Source organism: Neovison vison, chromosome 11 (assembly GCF_020171115.1).
Source record: "Neovison vison isolate M4711 chromosome 11, ASM_NN_V1, whole genome shotgun sequence".
Lineage (NCBI taxonomy): Eukaryota > Metazoa > Chordata > Mammalia > Carnivora > Mustelidae > Neogale > Neogale vison.
Genome location: NC_058101.1, coordinates 161,382,333 through 161,402,793, shown reverse-complemented (window position 1 = coordinate 161,402,793; position 20,461 = coordinate 161,382,333). Strand labels below are relative to the sequence as shown.

Sequence of the window (20,461 nt, the reverse complement as noted above, 5' to 3'; positions counted from 1 at the left end):
ACTCCAGTTCCATCTACAAAAATGCCCAAAAGAAAAAAAAAAATGTTTTTTTTTTTTTCTTTTGGGCACATTACATGTCTACTGAATTTAAGGATGTCTAATTTCTACTCTTGTTTTTCTTTGTTTAGGAAAACATAGAACCTCTTGAGGTATCATTGGCAGTTCTGAGTCCTGTTAATAAGTCTTCAATCTCTGAGACTCTTTCAGGTAGTAACTTTTTTAATCTTAAAATCAGACAAGTGTCATTTTCATTATGAAACTAAAACTTAACTTCCTTTTTAAAAAATTTTATTGTAACAGTGCATACTTGGTTTAAAAAACCATATAGTATAGAAAGCTTGCAAGAAGTCTCTTGGGGACCTGGGTGGCTCAGTCAGTTACATATCCAACTCTTTTATTTCAGCTCAGGTCATGATCTCAAGGTGGTTGAGATTGAACCCCATGCAGGGCCCCAGGATCAATAGGGAGTTGGAGCCTGCTTGAAATCTCTCCCTCTCCTATCCCTTCCCTGCTTGTGTGCTTTCTCTCTAAAATTAATAAATAAATCTTTAAAAAAAAAAAAAAAAAGTAGTCTCTTGCCCATGCAGGCCTCATACCTTGTAATCACCCACAGTTAACTTCCGTAGATGGTGGGCCCTGTTTTTCAAGTTCCTGCAGGCAATGGAGTTCTCCTCTCAACTCCTGTCACTAGTAAGCTCCTTGTGACAATTGACACAACTGAAGGATGTGGATCACAAGGATCATTTTCCAGGGTTGTTTACCAACATTAAGTTGGCCTGTTGGGCACCTGTACTTTTCAAGTCCCTGGCTTCTTTATGATCGTGACAAGGCAAGACAGGACTTGGGCGACAAATGTCATGGGAACCGTTATTCATGTCTTTCCCCTGAAAGAAATGCCTTAGTGGCTTCTCATTGGCTGGAAGACACAAACCAGATTCACTGGTACAGAATCTAAGACCTGGAGTGTGAAGTTAGAGCTAAACCTGGAAGCATAGTCTGTTCCAAAGCCCATGCTGTTTTACATATTATACTGCTTTTCATATACAACATTAAAAGTGATAAAATGAAATAGTTACCTGAATTTTGTAAGTTAAAAAAATTATTTTCATGAGCATCTTAATGCCCTTTATGCAATTTCATTGGATAAAATGTAGCTTGGAATAAATGGACATGAGTGAAAATACAGCATTTATTATAATCTGATTTCATGTGTTATCTTAGGGTTAAATGGCATGCATTCTCCATGGAAAGTGGTAAAAGTTTTTGGGTATTCAGTAAACTCTAAATCTTAAAACATGTTTTGGATCTCAAAATTTATCTTTGGTAATTAATTATTTATGTTTAGATATTATATTATGCTAAAAGCAAAGGTGCATATCCAAAACAATGTCCAGTATAACTGAAAAATGATGACTCTTACAGCTTTTTGTTAGCTACCCTTATTTTGCTTGTCTTCTTCATCAGGAACTGATACCTTCAGCTCTGAAAAAAACCATGAGAAAATAGCCTCCCATAAAGTTGGTAGAATAACACGGGCCTCTAACAGAAGTAGTGTAAGTATTTGTATTTGGCACAATGTATTTGTTTTTAAATCTTGCTATAAATTTTTTTTGTTTTTATAATCATGTGATTATGGGTAAAATCTTGATTTGATTAATATCATTGAGAGCTCATACCTTACCTACATAACATAACCCATGGTAATGTTCTTTTTTCTGATTTCATTTTAGTTCTGTTAGAAGAAAAATACAGTAATAATACAATATAGTAATACAGTGCTTTCAAAGTTTGTGTTAATGTAGAACGTAATCTGTTTGGAACATTTGTTTGGGGTCTATGTGGTTTTATGAATTTTATTGAGGTTCACAGTGGAGAAGAGTAGTGTGTAATTACCAGACCCAGAAAATGACAATTATAACTTTTCATAAAATACTTCATTTTTGGGGCGCCTGGGTGGCTCAGTGGGTTAAAGCCTTTGCCTTTGGCTCAAGTCATGATCCCAGGGTCCTGGGATCGAGCCCCACTTCGAGCTCTCTGCTCAGCAGACAGCCTACTTCCCCCTCTCTGCCTGCCTCTCTGCCTACTTGATCTCTCTCTGTCAAATAAATAAATAAAATATTTAAAAAAAATTTTTTTTCATTTTTTTTCCAGGTTTTTTAACACTGGGTTTTAACTATTCTGTAGGAGCATAACTCCCACTGAATGCATGTCTTTTCCTATTTCATTAAATTAGATAAAATTGGATTTTTGTTTAAATTTATAAATATATAGTATACCATGATGGGTCTTTTAGCTGAAGTTGTTGGGTGATAAACCCAGAATTCACATTTAGATAAGCTAAGTACATGTTCCTACCCCACCATCCCCCATAACTCCACAGCACTTAGCTGCTAAATTGTAGATGCTTAGTAAATATTTGATGAAGAAATAAATAATTTTACACCCTTTTTTTTCTTTTTTAAAATAATGGACAGAGTGCCAGGTGGTGGGTATTATAGAGGGCACAGCTTGCATGGAGCACTGGGTGTGGTGAAAAAATAATGAATACTGTTTTTCTGAAAATAAATAAATTGGAAAAAAAAATAAAATAAAATAATGGACAGAGTGCATATGCTTCTGGGTATACGTTTGATAAGATCAGAAATTGGTAATTACTCTTCTCCCATTCGTGTTTAAGATGGTTAAAATACTTGCAGTGGAACTTGTGAATTAAAAGGAAGTGGGATAGAAAATGTAGAAACAGTGTGGGAAAGAAAATAAATGTGAGAAACATATCTTAAAATGCATTTGCTTGTGTTTTGTGATATCCCTCCTTTAAATTTTCTTTATAGCAATTGATCACTTTTGCAGAAGAGAATGTTTGCAACTTATTTAATACAGAAGCTCAGCCTTGTAAAGAAAAGAAAAGTAATAGGAGGAAATCTCAGGAAAGGAAGTCCACAGGAAGGGTACTTTCTAAAAAGAATCAGGTAAGTGTGTGTTTAAAGATACAGTAAGAGAAGAATTAATTGGTACATATCTTTGTTATATGATTAGGAATGCACGGAAACAAAATTTTTCTAGTTAACATCAGACCAAGAGTATTAAAATCATCATAGAATAGAAAGGGCCAGAGGCAATTTGTGTGTGTGTGTGTGTGTGTGTTATTTATATATGTGTGTGTGTGTGTGTGTGTATGTATATATAAAATTTATAATATATGTAATCAGCTATAATTACCTGAGGACCATTTTTGTATTTTCTTCATTGTATTATGTACATTTTCAACGCAGTAAAACTCAGCGCTCAAGTGTTAAATTGATTCTTACCTTTGAATCTCATCTAATCTCACCCTATGAAAGGAATCCTCTAATTTCTTAGACAAAGATGAGTGTGCCATCTGCCCTTGTGTGCTTTCACTTCTGCCAGGGCTGGATCTCTTCCCGTATTTAAGGGAGAATTTAGAAACTGGCTCTTCATCTTCCTCAATACTTCAAGGCCTGTGCTGGCTCAGGGGACTTAACGATCTCTTTATGGATGGCTGATCTAGAACCTAACTTAGTCACCGGACCTCGGCCACTTCAGTGATCCAGGCCTTCCTCTGCCTTTCCCCACAGCTTGTTGGTACCTAAGACCTTCCTGCTCCTAATAGTACACACTACTTTGTCCCATTTGCTGACCCCAGTGGCCTCTCCTGCCAGCGTTCTCACTCCCTTACATACCTCTTCTGATATGAACAATCTTCTGGCTCCTCCGTGTACCCTCTGGCATTCAGATATCCCGTTATTTCCTACGTTTCCTTGTTCATACTGCCTGAGCTATTTCACCAACTCTTGTCAGTAACGTCCGTTCTCCATCTCTTTCCTTCCATTTCTCGTCTGGATTGGTCCCCCACTGCCCTCCTGCCATCTAACGTTGGTCTTGGAGAGACACACATCGGTGATCCTAGGGCAGTCATAGCTGCAGATACTCTGTGAAGTCTGCTCTCACTTTCCACCTCTTCACTGGAATTGTTTTCCTAAGGTGTTGAGAAACTAGTGACAATCGAGAGCAGCCTTTGATTTGAGATCTCATGCTTAGTTACGTGCCACCTCAGCAGCATTTGACATAACAGAACATCCCTTTACAGTCTCTGTTACAAGTTGATTTCCTTCCATCCACCCTTAGTTTGTATTACTTGGAGCTCCTCTTTGCTGTTCTAAATTGTATATTTTCTGGGTGGTGTCATTGACAGCATGGTTGATGCGTCCCAAATCTGTCTGATCTATAAACATGATTAATGGCCTACTAGACTTCTCTTCTTAAACCATCCTACAAGCCCCTCAGATACCAACTTTTCCAAAACTATGCTCATCAATCTTACCCCAGCACCCCCCCAAAACAGTTAGTAAACTTCCATCATGTTCCATGAAACAAAAACTGACTTAAACATGGCCCAAACATATGCAGGTCAGCAAAGCCGAAAAAACTAAAGTTTTCCTGGTTCAATCCCTCTTTTAGATCACACTCCTTTGAAAGATCCCCTTGCTGAAAAAAAAAATACACATAAATTCAAAAATATGCATACATCTTTATTATAACATTAGAAATTGGTTTTTTTCAGACTAAAAAAAAACTGCTATAAAGAATGTACATGTACTTTTTGACATAAAATCGATAGCCAGAAAGTTCAAGGAGGATTGAGCATTAAGGTTTGTTCCAACCACTCCCAGGACACATTGGAGTTAAAATAATTGATATAATAAAAAGACTAACCTCAGAATAGCAATGAGAAGAGGAAGGAAGGGAGGAAGGATGTTAAGCAACAGAGGACAGCCTTCAGTGAATCTCTGGAAGACAAAGCAGACGAGGGCACATTGACAGATGAAAGGTGTAGATTTACAGCCCAGAATGTGCTTGGAGGGAGTCAGAGAGGCATTGGGAACCAGCCAGCACATAGCACGATCCCAGGAAATCTGTGTCCAGTATTGGCAGATCCAGTAGAAGGTGAGAGTAGGAGGTGGTAATGGAAAACAGAAAGACTGAAGTTTTGTATATGAGACAGTTTACACCAGTTGGCACCCCACGTCCTGTCCCATCAGGTTCTCCCATCTCAGAACAGATGATGTCATGTAGGTGAAAGCCCTCATTCTGGCATTTGGAAAGTCCCATAGTCTTGACAGCTTGCTCTTGCCCTCAAGCAATGCCTATGGTTGAGACTCCCCATTTTGCCCTGCCCGACCCTGCACAGAGCTGCCATTAGGATTTCCCTGCAGGAAAAAGAGTTGCTGGAAAACAGAGGGAACTCTCTGACCAATTTATCCAGTCTTTTCTTATGTAAAATCAGACAACTCAGTACAAACCAGAGATGAGAGATCTATATTTAAAAGTTGAAAAACTGGGGTGCCTGGGTGGCTCAGTGGGTTAAAGCCTCTGCCTTGGGCTCAGGTCATGTTCCCGGGGTTCTGGGGATCAAGCCCCGCATCTGGCTCTAAGCTCAGCAGGGAGCCTGCTTCCTCCTCTCTCTGCCTGCCTCTCTGCCTACTTGTGATCTCTTTCTGTGTGTCAAATAAATAAATAAATAATCTTTAAAAAAAAAAAAAAGTTGAAAAACTGACTCCAGAAAGAAAGATTATTCTGGGAATGGAAGGAAACTTTATTTTAAAAAGACCTGACATACTCAGATTTAAGAAAATATTATCTGCATAAAACTAAGAAGATGATGCTATAAAAAAGGAACAGAGGGAGAAATATCCATAAATACATAAAATTTAGTCATTGGACTAGAGAAAAAAGGAGTATCCCAGAAGGTAGAGCAAAAGAGAAACAGACTAGTAGTAAGAGATATGAAAGCTGAATCTAGGAGACTATGTAGGTATCTGAGAACAAGAAGATAGAATGAGAGAAATTGTCCAAAGAAGGGGTTTCCAATAGTGGAAGAAAAGAGTCTTCAGGTTATAAGGGTCTACTGAATGCCTAGTACAATTAAAAAAAAAAAGGCCAGGACTTCAGCCTGTCATTATGAAATTGAACAATAAGGATAACAAGAAAATTGGACTTTTCCTCCCAGGAAACAAGAATCTGAGAGTATCAAGTTTACCAGTGGTCTGAATGGTAAAAGGTAATTGAACAGGACCTTTAAAGTTTTGAACAAAACTTGATGTCAGCCCAATACTCTGTACCCAGTCAAATCCAGTTAGGTGTAAAAGAAAAAAATAAAGACATTTAGACACTTCAAGGACTCTGAAAGTTTTTCTTTGGGCATTACTAAAGGAGATACTCTAACAAAATTGAGGAAGTAAGCTTAAGGATTCAGGACACAGTGGATCCTAATAATACAGGAGAGCGATGCACGGGAAATCTCCAAACGTGGTTGTTCAGCCAGCCCAGAAGAGCAACCAGTCCCAATTTGAGCAGGAGGAAAGGGTGTTCCAGGGAGAAGGTCTTGAGAGAAAAACGAAAAGACCTATGATTGAGAAAGTGGAAGGCATGTCATATAAGAAGAAAAAGAAAGGTAATTATATGCCTATACCATTTCAAATAAAAGTCCGTGTATAAAAGTTCTGGAGTAAACATGAAGCAATAGTCAGTGAGATTTCAAGCAATAAAGGAGTGTAAGGAAAAGTATGTTTTCTAGTGCCAGGAGTCATCTACAGGGGGCGCCAGAGGAAAGGAAGCCAAGATTTGTCCTTGGCAGTCCTAATGTAAATGCTGTTTTCAACTAAGGGCAAAGCTTTTCAAGAACCTGATTGTTGTTCAAGATGATCTAAATTAGCTGAATCAGAAGGTGAGAAGTGGGTAGAGAAGATGTCAGTGAGGGTGTTAGCATTCAGTCTAAGAGGAAATGTGCACATTCTTCAGTCAGACTGCCTGGGTTCTAAATTCTGGCTTGATCATGGCAGGCAAGATTCTTGATTTCTCTATTGGTTTTAAAATAAAGGTAATGTACTTAATTTATAAGCTTGTTGCGTGCATTAAATGAGTTAGTACTTGTAAAATGCTTAGAATGATGCCTGGCGATAGCAAGTACTACAACTGTCCTTACAACTGTCTTACGGATTAGGGGTTCAAGATCTATTTTGAAAGCTAATGAAACAAATTTACCTTTTGACCCAGCAATCTCATGTTTGGGAATCTGTCTCAGATCCAATGACGAAAGTGCAAAAAGATATATGAACAAAGTTATTTTTTGCAGTACCCTTTGTAATGGAAAAACCAAAATGTCCGTCAGTATGAGACTGGTTGGATAAACTAGGGTGTACTGACAAAGTATTTTACAGCTGTAGAGTGAAGAGAATATCCAATGGTGGAATGATGCCAGGATGTATTTACTGTTGAGTGAAAAAAAAAAAGTAGGTGTAAATAACATATATAGTAGGCTTCTTGGTACTGAATTGTGATCCCGCCCCCACCCTGTCGCCAAAATACTTCTCTGTTGAAACCCTAACCTCCAGTACCTCAGAATGTGACTCTATTTAGAGATAGGGCCTTTGATGAGGTGATTGATTTAACATGAGGCCATTGAGATGGTCTCTAATTCAGTCTTGTGTCCTTATAAGAGGAAGTTTGGACACAAAAGGAGACCCCTAAGTGAGCACACACCCAGGGAGAAGACCACATACAGAGGCAGCAGGAAGGCAGCCATCTAAACACCAAAGAGGGAGGCCTCAGAGGAGACCAACCCTGCCAGTGCCTTGGTCTTGAACTTCTAGCCCCCAAACTGTGAGACAAGAGATTAAGACTGTGTAAGCCACCTAGTCTGTGATGTTTTGTTATGACAGCCAATATGACAAACGAATATACTACGTTTTACCTAAGAAAATAGGGAACATTAAACATGTGTGAATATGTGTATATATTCATACACACAAATATTTTCATAAAAGTGGAAGAAAAAGACAAAGACAAACAGTATGTATGAAGAGTCCTTTGAGAGAGGAGCGTAATCTAGAATAAAGAAAATAAAGGTTTTTGTGGTTTGTTTTTGTTTTTTTTTTTTTTTTTACTGTCAGGAATCCAGACTTCATCATTAGGCAAAAAATAAAAATTCAAATTCAGAATCTTGTTAGGCTAAATTTGAATTAGAAACATCAGTATGGACTCATGGTTTTTTTCCCTTTAAAAAAGACCTCCTAGCTCTGTCAAGATTTAGAAGCAGTGAGCAACCCTGGTACCTAGGTTGCCATTTCTGAATACCATTTTCAACTAAAAGTGATCAAGGTTCCGGAGTGAAATGGCTGTTTTCAGATTTATGAACAACGCATGTAGGAAACGAGCCTGGGTCTGTACCAGTGTGTAGTGAGGGAAGCTTTAAGAAACCACTGGGGCCACGGGGAAGTTCCTCAAACCATTTCAAAGGGGCTCCACTCACCAAAGGTAGGACGGTGTGACTGTCCGAAGTAACAATGGCTGAGCATCTGGGTGGCTTGGTCGGTTAAGTGTCTGCCTTTGGCTCAGGTAATGACCTCAGGTTCCCAGGATCATGCCCTGCATGGACCTCCCTGCTCAGTGGGAAGCCCACTTCTCTATCTCACTCTGCCCCTCTCACTGTCTCTCTAATAAATAAATAAAACCTTTAAGGAAAAGAAATTGTAGTGGGTTAAAACAGACTTCAAATGTGGAAAAAAAATACTTCAGTTCATAATAGTTAAAAAATCTTAAAGGTCACCTTAGGAGCTGTCTACGACACCAGCTCGTTTTTGTGAAAACTGGAAAATACAGCAGTTTTATTTCTGGGAAGCAAATAGTTGATGAGGGAGTTACTTATAGGAGAATTTCTACTAATAAATAAAAAACTTTCATGAAAGTTGTTGGTCATGAGGTAGTAGGCTGATGGGGGAGTCAGAATGGATGGATTGCAGTGGACATCTGAGCCCCCTGGTCAATCAGTGTCACAGGGGAGAAAACATGGTCCTTCCAATGCAATGAAGAAGTCTATAGGCATCCATGAAATCATCTTTCAAAAAAAAAAAAATCAAAGCTGAATCTAATCAAGCCTACATCTAATGACCAGTTTTAGGAAGTGTGGGGGAGAGAGGAAAATAAAGACCTCTTGATTGCAGTCAACCAAATCCAGAACTTGGCTAATTCTCCGAGACAAGTTCCTCAGTTTACTCATCAAATGGTGAGGGAAGAAAGAACCATAGATTACAAGATCTGCCAACCGAATGGAATGTGTAAGGACCTTATTGGGATCCTGATTTTGAACAGTTGTAAAAACATTGATGGGCCAATTGGAGAAACTAGATCTCTGAGGAAATAATAGGGAGAATTGCTGTTTTTGTTCTTTTTGTCCAGGCTGTTTATTTTGAGATCATTTTAGATACATGGCTGTTGTAACAAGAATTATGGGGATTTCCCAAGTACCCTCTATCCAGTTTCCCCCAGTGATGGTCTGTAAAAATTTAGAAAATATGACATAGAAAAATACCTACAGTCAAAATAAATGGATCTCCTCTTGCCTTTCGTAACCCTGCCTACTTCCCATGCCTCTCCCCACCTTAAATTAATGTGTTCTCCATTTCTTTCATTTTGTCATTTCTGAAATGTTATATAAATGTAATCACACTCTATGTAACTTCTTGGAACTGGCTTTTCTCAAGTCATTACATTGTATACCTTAAATTTTATCTGTCAATTATATCTCAGTAAAACTGGGGGAAATGACATTGCAAAAGGGAAACATCAATAATAAAGTACAATGCCAAGTAATAAAAGGTTTCATTTTATTATGGAATTAAAAGAAGGAGCTTTATCTCCTGGGGATGTTGCAGGGATTTTCACACGAAATGGGGTAATGCCTGGGATTTGCTTTAAAATAATCCGAGGGAAGGGGATTATAAATGAATCCAGATTTCTATAGGTTAGTAATTGTTGAAGCTAGAGGATGGGTACCTGGGGTTCATTATACTATTCTACCTGCTGTGTGCTTAAAATTTCCATAAGAAGACTAAAAATACAACACTATGAGCCTCTTCTTTAGAGAGCTGTAACTAGCTGTAAGAACTAAAAATGGAACCAAGAAGTAAACAGGACAAGGAAGTACGTGCTTTTCATCATAAAAGTTTTCCTGTACAATTTGATTTGTTGTCATGTACCTGAATTATTTTTAAATAATTTTGAAGCAACTCACTGGAAGCAACTTAAGTATTATTTATGCAAATAAAAGATAAGGATTTATATCTGTTTCATGATCTCCTTCACTGAGAAGAAATACTGGTGATTCTGGAATGAATGGAATCACTTTGGGGATAATACCTTCAGTTGTCCATCTGCTTTAAGTCATAAACCAACCTTACATTTGTAGATCTGTGGCTTCCCTAGGATCCCAGTCATATGCAGCTGGCTTTGTTACAGTATAAGCAAGGCTTTTTTGTATTGGAGCAGACTTAAATTTTGATAAGGTTCTAGCATCTGCAGATGAAACCTTCTAATGGACAAGCAATACTAGACGTACATTCATCAGCGTATGAGTGCTTTACCCTTTCCTCTTATCTTTCGGTGGTGTACTTCTGCTGGTCCATAACAATGAAAAAGCATTATTAGCTTTTCATCGTGGGTAGCAAATTTTATGAAGTTTAGCTAGATCTCTCACATTTATTCATTTGTTCTTGTTTGTTGAGAAGTCATTATGTGCTGGCACTGTTGTAGGATCTGGAGATGTTTCATATAAACAAAGATGTCCAAAATCCTACTAAAAGGGTATTTTCTGTACCTATGAATTAGAGGCTATTCTAGAAGTTATAACCTGACAACAGTGACTGTAACATATTAACGTGCAGTGCCTGTGTCACGCAGTAAGACTGATCACAATTTTGTATTAAAAAATATTTAAAAATTTTCCCTGTAGCTGTTCTCATAGTGCTAGGAAGGAATGTGAGAGAACGAGAAGAGCTGACACAGATCTGTGTACGGCCCAAGCCTAATTTTAACCATTTCACTTGTGTTAACTAACTTCATACTCACCGCAGGGATTTGTGATGTGTGCTGGTGTGGTTCCCATTTTGCAGGGAGGAGGTGGAGGTACAGAGAGGTGAGGTGACTTGCCTAAGACGGGAAGGCATTTAGGTGGCAGAGGCGGGCATCTGGCACCAGAGATGGAATCTCATCTGTGGAGCCCAAGTTAAGATTTTTCTCTTGGTTTCCACATCCATTGACCAAGCTGTTGTTTCCCCAACTGTTCCATGGAATGTCAACAGATGTTCCATAAAAAAAAATATATATATATATATATATATATTTCATGGAAAAATAGTTAACCCAGCATATTCCTAATGTGTATGGAGATTATTTATACTGAGGACTTCTCAGAGAATGTAATGTTAAATGTATATTATAAATCACCAAGAGGAACATTTATCTTGTACAGTTCTAAAATTATTTTTCCATGGAATGTTTTATTTTGTTTTGTTTTTACAGGATATCTATAGATATCTCAAGGAACATACAGTTCTGTGCCATTTTTGTACTCTTGAATACATCAGCCACTCTTTCACATCATTAGTTTCTATGCTTTCATCGAAATCATCTTTCTTAAATGTGAAATCAAATGTTTTAACTCCCTGAATCACTGTGCAGTGAACCTTCATTGTTTTCAGGCTCATACCCTTTGCATACGAGGGCCTTGCTTGCTTTATGGAGCCCCTGTAGGCCAGGTAGCCATCTCAGTCCATATCATCTGTCATGGTTTATATATTTATATATAAATATATATACGTATATAGTTTATATATATAAATATTTATATATTTATATGTTTCTGTTAAGACTGGGAGCCCCCTAAAAATCACATTCGGTTTGGTTTTTTCCACCTTACCATTTAATACCTATACATAGTGATCTCTCAATAAATGTTTGAATGGATTCCATTTTTTGGCAGCTTTATCTACTAAAAACATATTCTTTATGTTGACCTAAAGTCCATTTCTCTCCAGTATTAACACGTTGAGTGTATTTCTTTTTGTTCATGACAATACAATGTTTGAGTTTCCCCAAAGTTCTTTCTAGGTGAAACTTCTTTTTTTAACAGTGAACATTGTTTCTCAGTTGCTAACATGGCAGTCAGAACTGAATTTAATACTGCATTCCAGATATTATTAGAACAGTTTTAATTTTTATAGAAGCCCACGTGTTTTCCATCAGTTATTACCAGGCCATTGTCTGTCATCTTCTGTTTGTGCTCATTAACTCATCTTATTTTGACTTACTCATTTTAGTCTTAATGAAATCATCTGTTGTTGGAAGCACCTCACCTAGCTTTGTGTTATGTACACAACTGTCATTTCTTCTTCCAAACCTCTGAGCAGAAGACAATATCCCATAGCTTCCAGTAGATAGCTCATTCAAGGTTGATCGCGAGTGATCCTAACTGTATCCTACTTTCAAATATCTCATGTCTTAAGCCTGTCAAATCTATAGCATCTATCTTTCATTTACCCAGAATTTACTTTGGCAAATATTTTGTGGAAATGTAGACCATTGCTTATCAGATCATTTGTAAATTGAGTTCTGCTTCACATTCTATTTGACTTTGTGTAAGCTACCCAGCCCTCCATGCCTAACTCAGAATTTCTAAAAGTTTAAATGGCATAACTGGTCCTTTTCAGTAAGAATTTTTGTTGTTGTTAAGAATTAATTAGAGGGTCAAAATTAATTAGAGGGTCTAATTAATTAGAGGGTCAAAAGATGGTGAAACATCTTTCCCGATTACGGCATTTTAATACATTTCACAGGCTTTAAAAAGTTTCAGGAAGAAGAAAGCAAAGGGAAAGAAGAGCATTCAGAAGTCTTTATATGGGGAAAGAGACCTTGCTTCAAAGAAGCCGCTGCTCAGTCCTATTCCGGAGCTGCCTGAGCTTTCTGAGATAATGCCTCCCACTCCAAGCCCCGGAAGACTGTGTTCAGGTATTCTGCTCTTTTCCTATTGATGTTTTATCTCCTCCACCACTTTATTGCTGTTGCACCTTCTTTTCCCTTTTTCCTTGTCACTGTTAAAGAGTGATTATAGGTGGGGTGCCTGGGTGGCTCAGTGGGTTAAAGCCTCTGCCTTTGGCTCAGGTCATGATCTCAGGGTCCTGGGATCAGGCCCCACATTTGTGAGTTCTCTACTCGGCGGGAGCCTGCTTCCTCTTCTCTCTCTGCCTGCCACTCTGCCTACTTGTGATATCTCTCTGTCAAACAAACAAATAAAATCTTTAAAAAAAAAAAAAAGAGCAACTGTAAACTGTAAAAACTGTAAAAATAGCAACCATCCCTCATATTCTTTAAGTTAAAGAAGCAGTAGTTCATAACTTTAACCCTTTTCAGAATTTGATGGGAGCTCTGGATCCTCTCCCCAGAGAAACTTAAGACACAAGGTAGTTTGTATAATTTTAGGGGAAATAACTTCTTTCCATCCTTTTTCTTCATAAAGCATTTTATGTTTTTTATAGCATTCTGTTATAATGGATTCTGTATCGTGTTGTGGTCCATCATGAAGAGTAAACATGGTGATGGCTCAGTAATAGATCTTTTATAATCAAGGACAAAAATATTTTTAAAGTTTGCCCTATGATGTTTCAGTAGAGTTGGCACTGCTAAAGCATCTACTAGAAATAACATTTATAAATTGAACTTGATTACCTTGAAACAGTTTTGTTGAGAAGCAAAGATTAAGTCAGCTGACATCCTTGGTTAGATAAAAATTGGAGTTGCTTCTATTTTATAATGCCTGAGTTTTAAAATTAACCAAATCATGCTGAAATTAATAAGAGTATGTTTTCATACATTTGGTGTGTTAATTTTGTATAGAATAGTTTTAAAAACAGCCGTCTTTGTCTGTCATCACATGAGTAGACCCCGCATTCCATTTGCAGCATATCTGTAGAATTTATAATAGATCCAAGGATGAATAGGCATATGCCATCCTAGACTGTTGGCTTCTGCCTACTTCTCAACTTCCGGAAAGCACAGAGTTTAAACAAACACAGCTAGCCCGTCATCACAAACACGCTGCTCCTGCCCCAGCCCATTTTTGTGCTTGTCTTGGGACAGGGAGCTGGCCAGTCCACCTCTTTATAATCTTGGCCTAATGCTGCTTATCCTTGAAGCTTTAGCTCTGCTGGCCGCCTTTCCAGAAGTCTTTCTTCGCATTATACCTTTATTTACCATCAAGTTTGTAATGTTCCCTCTATCTCCCTTCCCTACAAATTGCAGTCCCCTTGAGACTGAAAACTAAGTGATCTCATTATATCTCCAGTTCCTGACTGGAGTTTTTCCAAAGATGTTTAAGCAATGACTGTTAGTATATGTTTTCCATCTTGCGTCTTATCAGAGAATTTCTTTTTAAAAATACCTGAAGTATTTTTTTATATATATAAAAATATATGTATATCTATATATCTATATATAAAAGGGTATCATCCCTTATAAGGGTTTAAAGCAAAATCTTCCCTCCCTCCTTTTCCATTTTTCCCTGTCCCTTTCTACCTCTCTTCCTCACTCCATCCCTGTCCCCTACCTTTCTTCTTTAGCATGCCACTTTCATGAAAAATACATTAAATATCGGTTTTTAAAATTGTATAAAGAGCCCAACTGACATATTAGTTGGTTGCCACTGATGGGCCCTATGTTAATCTCTGCCTTACGTGACCTGACTTGAAGTAATCAAATCATGAAATACTGCTTTTTAGATTTGTGGCTCAGCTGATGTTTTGTATATCTTACAGTTCTGATTTTGTTTAAAACATTTTTTATACTTATTTGACTGGGCCAGTTTAAAACCTTACTCTCTGAGATAGCAAGAGAGATGGCATCCAATAGTACTGAGGTTTAGAACGCTGAAAGCCTGAATTTGTTTAGGTTGTGTTACATAGCCTAATTTTTTTTTAAAAGATGTATTTATTTGAGAGAGAGAATGCATGTGTGCACGTGTGCACGTATGCACATGGGAGCTGGGGGGGGCAGAGGGAGAGGAAGAGAACCTTCAGCAGACTCCCTGCTGAGCTCAGAGCCCAACCTGGGCTCTGTCTTACAACCCTGAGCTCATGACCTAGGCTGAAATCAAGAGCTGGAGACTTAACCGAGCCCACCCAGGCACCCCATTTTTTAAAAATAAAAATTATTTTAAGATGTATTTATTTAAGGCTGTGCTACATAGCTTTAAAACGTTGATAATGTTTTGTTCACCTGTGTGATGTGACAGTGTATCCTCCACACACAGAGTGTGGATAGCCTCCACATGCAGTATCTTCCAGTTAAGGTGGAAGGGGTAGATTTTTAGAATATTGAAACAAACAGTTCTATTTGAGAATACAGTGCAGTTTAAATCACATTAAAAATTTTAACACAAAACATAAGACCTAAGCATCTTGAGAAGTACCCTTTCAGCTAAATCCTAAGATCCCCCCAAATTCCAAGTTTTCTTTTCTCTATTTCAGGGGAAACATAGCTAGAAAAGTTGCCGAAGCATGGTGGCACCCATTTTCAGTAATTCATTTTTCGGGAAGTGGGCTGCCTCATACTAATTGACCTTGAGGTGTGGAAACTACAGTAGACTAGAGGAAGCAATTTGAGATACACTTCTCATTTTCATGGTCTGAGGTTATGGACTTTATTCACTCATGTATTAAATTCATATTTTCTTAACCTGTGGCATGAGGAAGAGCTAAAAAAGAAAGAGCAGGATGACAGATGGGAGCAAGTACGGCATAGCATTTGTAAGTCTTGTGAGTTTTGAAAGCCTAAAACACAGAATACGATATGGCACCTGTTTGATCCGTTGACCTTTCTTTCCACTGGTACTTTTTAGTGAGATTTAAACTTATTTACATGCCCTTAGATGATTTCAACTCCAATGGTGAACTTGAAGAAACAAAGCTTCCTAAAACAAAGAATCTTTTGCCCCAGAACCCGGAAGATTTGCAGATGAGTCAAGGCTTTAATAAATATGATCTGTCTGCATCGTGCAGCCCTTTCACGAAAAGGTCCTTGTCGCTTATCAACGCTACTTTAGAGCAAGATTTAAATAAAAGTGCCATAGCCACTAATGAACAGAAAACTATTCCAAAAGCAGAAATTAAATCAGAAGGCGAAAACGGACTGAGCGCCGGCTCCGAGAGTGGAAGCAGTCATGTTTCTTGTGCTCCTGTGACTGCAGAGCCCCTGGCATCAGACCGTGCAGAATCCAGTAACATCCCGCCACCCCGGGAATTGGCTGCTGCCGGTCAGAATGTGGAGAACCTTTTTCAGATCTTTAAAATTTCAGAAAATGTAAACATAAAGTATGAAAAACAGGATGACTTTTTAATAGCTACTGAAGGAAAACGGCAGGCCATGCCCTTAACATCTGACTTTAAAAATGAGGAGATCTTAAGTGACCATATAAAAGACAGTGAAAGTCTGAATGCAGCTTTGGGAAGAAGCTCTATAGAAGGTCAAAGTGGCATGGGTATGAGTGGTGGAGAAAAGAAGCACAGAAGGCGCTCTACGTGTTATTCCGATGGCCAGATTTTATATTTGGAAAAAACTGGAAATCACAAACCTCCCTACGTGGTGAGCAACTCTCTAGAAATTGGTTTAGAAAATTCTGAACTGTATAAAGATTTATCCGCCTCCATAGAGCAAACCTTCCAGAGAACAAATAGCGAAACAAAGGTAAGACGTAGCACAAGGCTACGGAAAGATCTGGAAGATGAAGGGCTTGTATGGATTTCACTTCCATTTCCTTCCACATCCTACACTTCCCAAAAAATGAAAAGGAGAACAATATGTACGGTTGACAGCAGAGGATTTGAAAGCTTGTCTCTCTCTCAAGAAACTGCATCTTCTGGACAGAACCAGAGTCTTTCGCTCCCTGTGTCAGGTAAAGAAAATAGGGAGGGCTTTGCTGCCAGGGCTTCCAGCTCTTCTGGAAAGAGGAGGAAGAGCCTCTGTACATCTACACTCGCAAATTCAAAAGACACGACTCAGTCAAAGTGCTTCAAAAGAAGAACCTCTCTCAGCCAAAAGGGAGAGACCTCTCTAAAGGACTTCGAAAGAGTGGGACATGTCCCAGAACTAAAGCAGTGACTGGCATTTCCTACAGAACCTGTGGCCGCAGAGAAGGTAACCATCCGTGCTTAAAAGATCCTTTCATTCTGCTTCTTGTCCTTTGTTCAACTTCGGTGTTTTAAAAGTTTCAAATAAAATCATTTGAGTTGAACCTATTTGTAAGTAGAAATAAGTGAATTTCTTCATTCCAAAGGGAAACATTCTATTAAAAATGTTCTTCCCTCCCCAAATAGTACATATTTACTAAAGCTTTCACATTAGTACATGTTCACTGAAGCTTTAGAGTCTCGTCTCCGTTTTAAAAAAATGTCTTTTAGAAGTGACTCATTCTGTCTGCATGAGAAGAGTTTAAAAAACAAAATGGTGGAATTAATGTAATTTTGTAAAAATTGAAGGTAATAAATATAAGGTTAAACACTGTTAGAAAATGAGAAAAGGTGTGTTTTTAAATGCTGCCCCCAAAAAGGAGTTAAAGAATGTTAACAGGAAAGATAGAAATAATAAGACTTGTTGGTTGAAAGTTGAGAAGCTTTAATGATTTACTTTGTCTCAAGTGAAAATTGTATATTAATAGGTTAAAATCAAAACCTAAACATGGCATTTTGGAAAATTCTTTTAATAATCAGAATATTATAAATCTAGCATTATAAAATGAATATATAGTTTATAAATAACTTGGGTGAAAACATTGTGTCCTTCAAACAAGATTCTTACGTGCTTTGTGGGGTGGGAGGTGCAGGACTGGTTTTGGTGAAAACAGAGCAGTTTAGTTGAATCATCTTCCAGATCATTCCAATTAGTCACATTTAGGATTTATTCCAAGAAATCCCAAATTAGTAATTTGGGATTTAATTCATGGTTCTCCATTAAAACAATTAAAAAAAAAATCCAGAAACTCATAAGAAAGGGCGCTGGAAAATTCGTTTACTTACCATGAAGGTGGTGGTAGATGGCTGATTTCTTTTTTAACATGGTCTTTTCCAGCAGTTCTATTTCACAACAGCAAGTACTGTCACTTGTTTCGGATTTTCCAGTTACATTTCAGCAGTGTGCTCTTCTATCACTGTTTTGATGACAGCAGTTTGAAAATCTAAATTGCTATATATCTGGAATTTGTGAATGCACATAAATCATTGTATCATTAAACAATTGTCTTTGAAATCCTTTAAATCATTAAACTCTCCCTCTCCCTGATAGCAGAAACATGTTAACAAATAGAGCTCTCTATAAATAACACAACAGGGAAGAAAGCTCCTGCTGAGTGCCCATTTCCCCCGCCTCAGAGAGAGACTATTTGTTACCTTCTTGGCACCAATAGGTCTGGAAGCCCTGCTGCTAAAGACTAAATGTATTTTACATTAACACTCAAAGTGATCCCCAATTTCTTCTGCTAAAAGGTGGATTGTTTAAAAAATTCTTTTATCTTTACACGTAAATTATTTATGGGCTTTTTTTCCCTCCCCGTTTATAGTTTGGTATGGTTGGCAGATCTCTAACACTGAAAACAGTCAACCCCTCCAACACTCCCCCCGCCCCCCCCACTCCCTGCAAAAAACGAAGCATTTTGGTTTTGGTAAATTTAAAAAGAAAAGATTTAAAACTTTCAGAAACATGTGATGTTTAAGAGTTTTGTTGTTTTTATTTTAAAGCTTTTTGTTCTCGTTTAATGTGAAGGCCAAAACTACTGATCGTTTTTTTCTCCCCTTTTTGCTGTATGATGTATGATCTCAGTTGTATTTGAATTTTAAGAATTTCACATGCTTATTTTATTTCTTAAAATGTGCTAATGAGGATGAGGGAAACATTTGATCTGTGGGATTTGTTTTTGGCTTGAGTTTTCAAGTGTAAAATTGTTTTCTGGCATCTCCAGTTAAAAATGTAAACCCTTGATGCATTTTGTTGGTTTTAGGGTGTGTGGGTATAAATGTTTTGTTGATACTTGTAAATAACAAATGGGCAGTTTTTCAAAAAAAGAAGGGGTCTGAGAAATCAAAGCAATTTGGACATAATTTTATCCACTGTCTCGTTTGTATCCCAAGATTTGTGAAAAGTTAATTATTTCTGTATTTGATCATGCTTGCTTGTTTTTTTAGATGTTTCTTTTCATTAATGGTTGAATCAGAAACTGGGCTTTGGAAGAGTTTTGTACTTGCCTTATCTTTTTTACTGCAGTAACCCTTGACATTCTGCCTTAGGAAATCTGTGTTATCTTTTGTTGATCCTGTAGATTCTTGTTTGTTCCAGAAGATGGCAGCATGACATCTGGCTACATTACCTTAAACCCCGGGCAGCTAGTCACTGTTGCTGTGGGTGCTTCTCTTTAACTTTTAGTTTCACTCATTTATATCATCAAAGGTCCTGTATGTCTATCGGAACAAGTAGAAAACGGTACACAATTGAAAACTGTCTTCTTCACCCCATGTGAAGCATCCTGTAGCCACACCTGCCTCTTCCTGAAAGCTTTCTGTATAAGCACTTAACAACTGGCCTGCGTCTTCCAGACCTTCGCCTGTGTCAACATGCTTTCGAACGGGATCACTGTAATGTGCGGTTCTGCAACTCAGTTTTTTTATTCAATAAACTACCGTGTTGTTATGGGGAGGCCTCGTGCTCCTTCAGTCTTTTGAATCCCTGCATAGAGTTGTACACTCTGCGCATCTCCTTACTAACAAAAATGCTCGTTGTCTCCACTTCCTTGTGGAGACCCAAATTGCGCTGGGCTTGTGTGAACATGTCTGTAAGATAAATTCCCTGAAATTAAAATTAAATGGATATCAAGTTATCCTCCACAGTTCATACCTGATCCAGGTCTTTCATAAAGATTTTGGGATGCATCTCCTTTCCTTCTGCTTGCCACGTTGTCCTCCCTCTGTTTGAATGCCATTTGGCTTCCATTTTCTCTCGCTGCCTCAGCTCAACTGGCCCTTGAGCTGTGGAATCAAACTCGGGGCTTAGACTTGGTGTAACAAGGATGAAAGGATTATTAATGCCCGATTCATGGTTTAGATTGAAAGAACTTAGTTATTACAGAAGTCGGGTTTATTAAGGTGTAAATAACTCCAGTAAACTGAGTGAAGTTGATCTTTTTAAGAGTACAGTGTGAATTTTGGCAAATTCATCCAGTCGTATAATGACTACCGCAGAAGAACATTTCCATCACCCCGGAAGACCTCTGCCCTCTATGTGGACAGCCTCCTCTCCCCCAACCCAGTCCCTCACAACTGCTTAGCAGATTTCTGTCTTTCTAGTTTTGCCTTTTCTGCAATGTCCTATAAATGGATGTAAGAATTAATAGCCTTCTGTCTTTTTTTGAAATTTAGCAGAATGCTTTAGAGATTTATCCGTAATTACTCCTCGTTTCATGTCATAGGTAGTTGATTCCTGTTTATCACTAAGTAGTAGTATTGTTTTACGGATGTACCAGGTTTCTTCACTCATTCACCAATAGATGGCTATCTGTATTATTTGTTTTTTG

The 20,461-nt window shown here is 38.0% G+C and overlaps 1 protein-coding gene across 3 annotated transcripts in view; it reads left to right on the top strand.

The window, feature by feature from the left end:
- CDCA2 (cell division cycle associated 2) overlaps positions 1-19,585 on the top strand; it is a 50,603-nt gene extending 31,018 nt beyond the window's left edge. For all 3 annotated transcript variants that reach the window (XM_044225115.1, XM_044225114.1, XM_044225116.1), the window contains 5 exons: positions 129-207; positions 1,465-1,553; positions 2,832-2,969; positions 12,690-12,861; positions 15,776-19,585. In XM_044225115.1, the coding sequence (XP_044081050.1) occupies positions 129-207; positions 1,465-1,553; positions 2,832-2,969; positions 12,690-12,861; positions 15,776-17,004 (1,707 nt within the window). In that variant the 3' untranslated portion in view covers positions 17,005-19,585. The remainder of the gene's footprint in view (positions 1-128; positions 208-1,464; positions 1,554-2,831; positions 2,970-12,689; positions 12,862-15,775) is intronic.
- The last annotated feature ends 876 nt before the right edge of the window (positions 19,586-20,461 follow it).